At 37.3% G+C, this 8,172-nt stretch overlaps 1 protein-coding gene across 1 annotated transcript in view; it reads left to right on the top strand.

Moving 5' to 3' along the window:
• The window catches only part of LOC103472822 (tenascin), a gene marked incomplete at its 5' end in the record, with an annotated part of 29,841 nt that continues 21,669 nt past the window's right edge, over nt 1–8,172 (top strand). The window contains 2 exons of the mRNA XM_008422663.2: nt 1–775; nt 6,805–6,920. Of these exons, the coding sequence (XP_008420885.1) occupies nt 1–775; nt 6,805–6,920 (891 nt within the window). The remainder of the gene's footprint in view (nt 776–6,804; nt 6,921–8,172) is intronic.

The following is an 8,172-nucleotide window of genomic DNA, read 5'->3' as shown; positions in this document are numbered from 1 at the left end:
TGTCCTGGAAACTGCAACAACAGGGGGCGCTGTGTCGATGGCAAATGCGTTTGTGACTCCGGCTCCACAGGTCCTGACTGCTCTGAGGTCACCTGTCCTGGAAACTGCAACAACAGGGGGCGCTGTGTTAATGGCAAATGTGTTTGTCATGATGGTTTCACTGGCAACGACTGCCAGGAAAGAGCATGYCCKAATGACTGTAACGACCGTGGGAGATGTGTAGATGGCAAATGTGTCTGTGACAACGGGTTTACCGGTACTGACTGCACTGAGGTCACCTGTCCTGGAAACTGCAACAACAGGGGGCGCTGCGTTAATGGACAGTGTGTTTGTGACAGTGGTTTCACAGGTGCAGAYTGCTCTGAAAAAACCTGCCCCGATAACTGCAGCAATCGTGGAACATGTGTTGAAGGCCGATGCGTCTGTGAGAGCGGCTTCTCCGGCGACGATTGTTCCGAGTATGTTTGCCCTGAGAACTGCAACAACAGGGGGCGCTGCATCGATGGACAATGTGTTTGTAATGAGGGATTCACTGGTGAAGATTGCTCTGAAAAAGGTTGCCCCAACAACTGCAACAACCGTGGGAGATGTGTGAATGGGAAATGTATTTGTGATGTCCCGTTCACCGGACCGGACTGTTCTATTAGAAGTTGTCCCAATGACTGCAGCAACAAAGGGCGATGCATCAAAGGACAGTGTGTTTGCCGGCGAGGATTTACTGGACCGGACTGCAGCCAGTGCAAAGAGGGCATGACTGGGCCAAACTGTAACATTGGTAAGTCAGAGTCACTGTAATCTATAAATATAAGTCTTCCTTAATGTCTTTTTAAGGAATACATTAAAGAGTATTTTTTGGTGTGGGAAAACAAGGAATAGTACAGGGGTTTTTTTCTCCTTCATGGGAATGACCAGTAAAAAGAGGGATTCTCCGATGTGAACTTATGTCCCCAATATTGAGCTAAGTCTTTTTAGATTAGGCATTTAGTGATTAAAAAAAGTCTCATTACTACAATTCTTTAAAACAGTGTTAGAACAGTATGGCTGCACTTTTCTTTGCTAATATATCTGATTCCTCACCCTTCTCATGATCAGCCTGATGTCAGGAGACATAGAGCTTCAGCCCAAGGGCAATTAAGGGAAAAGTTAGAACCCTCACCATTACAATCAATGTTTCATCAGATGTTCTTTATGCACATGGCAAGTTACACTCAATGGAAAGACTGTTTCACTTGGCACACAACTCATCTGTGTGGTTGCATTGAAAGGGATCAAATCCAAATTAAATCACTGACAGGCAAATGTATATATTTTGTTTACTGTATCCTTTTTGAAATTGCATGTTAATATTCCTTGTGTAAAGACGAAACTAACCAAAAGGTTTAACATKTTAATTYTTTTGTATCYAAAGTGAGAAACCTTACCTCTAGGCAAAGGAGCAAACATCAACAAACAGACATTATTTTCCCTCAAAATTTCTCTACAACAAATTTTGAAATTCCTAATTACTTCTGCTCCAGAATAAATTTGTATCATCATCAGCCAGGTTACTTTGATCCCGTGCCGTTGCACTTTCTTGCTGTTGTTGTTTTCAAGGGATGTTGCCAGGGTGTGTTAGGACATAAGCGCTCATGGAGCCGGTTAAARCTGCAATCATTCCACTGACGGAACTGTTTCATTAACAGTGGAGCAGAACCAAGTCCCACTGCCCATAAAAATGCCTCATACTCCTGTGTAATGGGTGATTGCAATGTTTGAGTCTGACACAAGACATGAGTGTGTTTCAGTGTGTAATGYGCTTCTCCAAATGTGTGCAAGCATTTACAGAACTTAATGGAGGGATCCCCCACAATCTAGACTCCTCTGGTGGAAAAACTAAGTGGGTAGCATAAACTTTCCTTGTAATTTGTTGTTGGAATTTGTGCAAAAATACTTCGGTCTCAAAGAAAAGAAAATCAACACTTGGCCAACTGAAAAAAACATGGGAAAGAATACTGAAGAAGAAGCTTACATTTTAAGACATAACTATACACGGACCTTTGATAGTTGTTCAAGATAAAGTTTCACATTTACACAAAAAATGTCCAGCCTGTCACTTATTTTTAGGTATTTGAGTGCAATGTAGTGTTTGAATGCAATCCTAACTAATATACAAATACACAAGCATATTTGCTAAATAACAAGACAAGAAGACAAAGTGTAGCTAAACATGCAGTAGAGAGTTTTGAAAGATTTGTTACAGGTTTGGTTTATATCAGTAACCAGGTGGCAAAAACATTTATAAATGGTGTAAAAAGGCAAAAAGAACAAACAGAAACAAAATACTAAATAAAGAGTTGCTAAACTACTGAAAATTACTTTTAAGTTCCAACATACTGTTCAGTAGATGATAAAAYGTTTCAGACTATAGGTCTAATAAAAGTCACAACCAGATTATAAATGGCTGTCATTTTCTGGCAGACATTCACATTTGTATGACCCGATGTCAAAGAAAAAACAACTTCCTGGCTTTGAAAGTTTCATGGGTGTTGAGCTGCACAAGCAAGGCCCTTTTACGAAGCTCAATTGGTGCCATGGTTAGACGCATTAAAAATTATACATTTTTAAAAATGTGTCTGAGAGAAATTCAAGTGTGGATCTCAGAGTTTTACTTGTGCTGAGSAGAAGAAGGCTTAAAGTGYATGAATAGGGTCAGATTTTYRGCCTAAACTTGTCATGCTGGTTGCAGTCTAATAACTATAGAATAGTATCTGTGAAGGAAAGGCTTAAAGAGCAAAAAACCCATTCAAAATCCCAAGCAATGTCCAAGGCTTGGTCCTCCCTTATAAAAAATGTTATTCTCTGACAAGAAAGAAAACAACGAGGCTGTCCTGAATGGTTCCAATAAAACTGGCATGACAAAAAGATCTTGCTGGAGATGTTTATTTTATGCAGCACAGTGAATAGGATTCTGGAGATCTTCACCTTAAGTAAACAATAGCACTCCAGGTTGTGACTACATCTTATCATGTAGAGATGTTGCATCAGACCTCATTTGTATGACAATGACWGGGTCTTTCAATAAGACTATTGAATTCTTTTTGTTTTAGACTATATTGAACATTAGTGGTTCTTGCCTGGATGTTTCCACGGTTGAGCAGCTCTTTCTGCTTTTCACCACCTTCTCTAAAGACATAGAGAGACTTATTAGGTCACATCCACTTTTTTACACAATCCTAACTGTAGACAACAAACTTGTTCACATACACAGCTGTCAGATAAATTATGAATATATTTTTCTTTCTTTATTTAGTGCATGTTCAACAGTTCCAAATCAATTTTGTAAACTTGTTGAGGATGATTTCAGCTCCAGACATTAGATTCTTTCGTGGATCMAWCTTCATCACATGGAGAGTTTATCCCACCAACCCTCTGGAAACACACGAAGCATTTCTAACCAAATCTTTGAAAATGGATAACGAGGGCAGTGGGGCCACTCACAACCGAATCCTAGTTCACAAGAYTTTTTTCATTCATTTTTGGATTTTCATTAGGAGTATAAAAAGTTAGAGAAATTCTGRATTTTATTGGTTTKTGAAAATGTCACACTTTTTATTGATTCACTCTTGATTGAACCCTTTTAGAACATCAGTTATTTCATATATTCACTCAAAAGTATCATTTCATTCATTCAATATTTACCAAAACAGGAAGAGACAATAAATAGATTGATGTCTCTGTTTTCCCACTTGTTTCCCTGCAGAAACTTGGTGTAGATGTACATCTGGTTGCTTTTTAACCAGAACTTCACATATTTAACGTAATGAAGACACTGGAGAATGATAAAAAAAAAAAACTGCTNCTTTCTTTATTTAGTGCATGTTCAACAGTTCCAAATCAATTTTGTAAACTTGTTGAGGATGATTTCAGCTCCAGACATTAGATTCTTTCGTGGATCCAACTTCATCACATGGAGAGTTTATCCCACCAACCCTCTGGAAACACACGAAGCATTTCTAACCAAATCTTTGAAAATGGATAACGAGGGCAGTGGGGCCACTCACAACCGAATCCTAGTTCACAAGAYTTTTTTCATTCATTTTTGGATTTTCATTAGGAGTATAAAAAGTTAGAGAAATTCTGRATTTTATTGGTTTKTGAAAATGTCACACTTTTTATTGATTCACTCTTGATTGAACCCTTTTAGAACATCAGTTATTTCATATATTCACTCAAAAGTATCATTTCATTCATTCAATATTTACCAAAACAGGAAGAGACAATAAATAGATTGATGTCTCTGTTTTCCCACTTGTTTCCCTGCAGAAACTTGGTGTAGATGTACATCTGGTTGCTTTTTAACCAGAACTTCACATATTTAACGTAATGAAGACACTGGAGAATGATAAAAAAAAAAAAAACTGCTTCAGATTTCAGTGCAATGCTTTTGTGATCTTCATGTTGGATTTGGATAATTGCTTAGGGGAATATTACATCATACTCTCAGTTAGTGGTGCGTTTTCAGTTCTTTTTTATGAGGGCCTTGCTGSAGTAAAACAAGTCTGTGAATTATTATCTCAGTAAGCCATCGTTTTGTTCAGTTATTCATCGGTGGGGGGCTCCACCGTTTAGAGATCCTAAATTTTCAGAATGCACTAAAGTTGTGAAAGGAACTAAATTAGTGCAATAAACAGCTGATGGCACTTTGGGTGAAGTTATTCTTCACAGATGTTGAATCTGTCCTCCGTAGGTGTGGAGATCTGAAGAATTTGTGGAAATATGAGCAAAATAAATAGCCAGCATGTCGGTTCTCCACTCTTGATTTCTAACAAAAGGTTACTGGTATTATGTCTCTGCTGGAATTCSTCTTTACAATCTGAAACGTTTCTCYATATAAGGGAGTATCTGCAGCTCCAAAAGTTTCTGACTAGCTGTGGAAAAGGAAGCAGAGTTTTTATCAGCTGATCAGCAGCTCCACGGCTTCTCAGCTTGATAAATGCATTTTTCATTTGATGTGCAGTCTGTAACTCCTCTCATTCTGAGCAGTAAACTTACATGTGTAATTTGGAGGTGTGTGTGTACTCCTCTCTGTAAAGAAGCCCGGTTGGTTGTGGCACTATATTTATAGGTATGGAGATAAAAAATTGTTTATTTATTTTCACTTCTTGCCAATATTCATGTCCAGCAGTGTTGCAATAATTAGTTGGGGTTCTACCAGCTCAATGTTGGCATCAGGAGGTTTCAGCTTTGGCTTGAAGTTAGTTCATCCGTTATTCTGGTAGATCAGTCCAGTATATTTTTTGCCTCAGCCGCATGACTGGAGATATTTATTGCACACCTGATTATTCTTTTTTTTTTTTTTTACTTTCGCTGTATTCTGGGTTTGGATTCAACCAACTCCTGGTAAAAGTATCTGCGTATTCCCAGTTTTATTTAAAATACAAAGACGGAATGTCAGCCACATGATCCAAAACCAGGCCCTGGTGAGTTTTAAATCATAACCCTGGATGTGACTCTTAATGACAAAACCACCCTGTATCGTCTGAAATTTATCCCTTTCAAGCAGATCAGATTTGACTGTTTTATATTCAATGTGCTGAGAAGCAGATGGCTTAGGATCTGACACATGTGTTTGGTAAAGATAGACATCTAAGTACATTTTTAGAGGGGACTAATTAATGTCTATAGGTCAGTTTGCCCCATGGTGGTGTGYGGTTTACAGAGGGAATATGTTTCCTGATTCTCATTTATTGCTGTTTAAAAAAGTACTCTGCTTTTCACTCAATTACAAAACAAGACCTGAGAAAATAAATGTTCATCTAATGCATAAACAGAATATTTTTTTGATGATTAAAATACAATTACAGTTGCAATATCTGATTTTATAACTTTAATGGTTATAAGAGGGAGAATGCATACTGAAAAGAAACTGAATCATGGACTCAGAAGTGCTTTCTGTGTTAAAGAAAAGTATAAAGTTAAAGGATGGAGAAGAGGAACATTAAGCTGTTGGCAGCAGCATTTTAGATGATGCCACCCTCCAGGGAGGCATCACAACTAAAGAGAACGCCAGACCAGATGTAGCTTCTTGAAGACCAAACAAAAATGGAGAGAAAGCAGGAAGTTAAAAGGTGAAATAACAGCAAATAATGCAGGCTGGAGAGATACTGAAACTTTAGTATGTTTCCTTTTTGTTGCAGTTTGGTTTTTCACCAGCAGTGTAGAAAWGAAAGTCTCCATGTTAAACTGATTGTTCACCAGTTTTTAATTTCCATTTTTGCTTCTCCCTCATTCTTTGTCATTTTGTACCAGTAAAATTATAAATTTTTTGCCAATGCAATCAACTTATGCCAGTCATTGCAYTTGGTTGAAGAATAGTGAAGAAGAATGATCAAAAAATGCTCACGTCCAATATAATTATAATTTTTTTACTAGTTTGCATTACTTTCATAGATTGTTGTTCTGATCCCACCTGTGGCAGTCAGTCCTTACTTTATTTCATTTCCTGTATACTAAAGTAGGAAATGTCCCAAAGACAGGTATAGATTGACCAATAAAAAGTCTGATGGAAGGAGACTTAATAAGGTAAGTACAAAACTACTACAGTTGATAGAGGACTAAGTGGCGAATTAGCTAAATGAGCAGCACCCTAAATAGGACACATTATAATAAGTAAAGTGGCACAACAAAACAAAATGACAAAGTAATTGATATCTGAACTAAATCAATGAAAATACCTAATTTCCTGCTTTTGAATCCTTTTATTTTGAGCTACAGAGGAGTGAATGTAAACTGCTCTGAACAAGTTATTGTTGTTTTCTCTTTAAGCCATGGTGGGTGTGTCTCAGCTGGGTGTTCAGGACATCACAGATTCTTCTGCCACTTTGATTTGGACTCAACCTGCTGTTCAGTATGAGACTTATCACATCACGTTTACCAGCCAGGTAAGTTCTCAACCTATTTTTACATTTCTCTCTGTCTGTCTATGATCCAAAAAGGATTTTTTTTGTGCAGAATTCTTCTCTTTTTCTAAGAAATTCATAGAATACTCCTCATTCCTTTGACTAAGCATACCTTACGAAAAATTAGTTAAAAACAAAAACCTAAAAGCTGTATACCAGTGAATATTGTTACGGTTTCATTCCCTACATTTARCATTGTTGTATCATTCTGAGAAATAATTCAGAGTTATTAGATTAGAGCCGAATCAAAGATAATTTTTGTAAAAATGTGATATTTCTTTAGGATCCTTCAGGGAAAAGAAAAAAACTGAAATAATCTGAAACTTGAGACAGATGAAAATAATAATKGTAATAATAGAAAAACCTTTGGATTCACAACAGAAGTTGCTGAATGTTTTTACTGTGAAGAGTTAATACGGGAAGAAGAGAGCCTGGTCTTGTTTTTTGTCTTTTGTCGCATCAAACTTATGTTAGCTTTTTGTTTAAGCCAACAACAGACTGGTCTTTTCTCCAAGAGGAATAGCTCAGCAGTCAGAATAACTGTTTCCAAATACTAGCACCTCATCTATCTTCAGAACACATGTTGCATTTCCTGAGCGATTCCTCTCTAACTGGATTTTAGGACATTTCCCGTCACTCAGAGGAGCTGTCTACGATTCAGCATGCTGAAAGGGTGTCTGTAGCGATAATACTGGCAGCTTAAACAGTATCAAACCATCTGCTGCTCTGTTGTAACGGGAAACATAAAAGTAAACATAGCAACAGAATCTGGATGAAGCAGTTCAGACTGATGCTGAAGTTCACTAAGGAGACAAACCACAAACTGCTCCTCTTTTTCCCTTTCAAGGGTTATCATCGTATTGCTCCCATAGCCAGAGCAGTAGCATTTCTATATGCTCTGTTTCGCTATAACTGATTAAATATTTTATCATTGTAACAAATGCTGTTTATTGTACATGTGGTAAACAAAATAATATGTGAATATAACTTGCTTAATGCAAACCAAGTAACAAAAACATTAAATTTTGGGGGTAATTTTGACTTTCAACATGTAATGATTGTTTGGAGTATTTCAGAAATTAGTGGTCCACTGAGATTTTATAGCACGACTATCTCTATTTCAGTTTTACAGAAAAASGTTGAGTCAGAAAAAAGTATCCACGAAGCAGAATTTATGTGGATGAAAACGATAAATTGATGTCAGAGGAGAATGGGAATTGCTATGAAAGAGAGG

Source organism: Poecilia reticulata, linkage group LG11, assembly GCF_000633615.1.
Source record: "Poecilia reticulata strain Guanapo linkage group LG11, Guppy_female_1.0+MT, whole genome shotgun sequence".
Classification (NCBI taxonomy): domain Eukaryota; kingdom Metazoa; phylum Chordata; class Actinopteri; order Cyprinodontiformes; family Poeciliidae; genus Poecilia; species Poecilia reticulata.
Note: the sequence above shows the minus strand (reverse complement) of the source record. Positions and strands in the feature narration are given on the sequence as shown.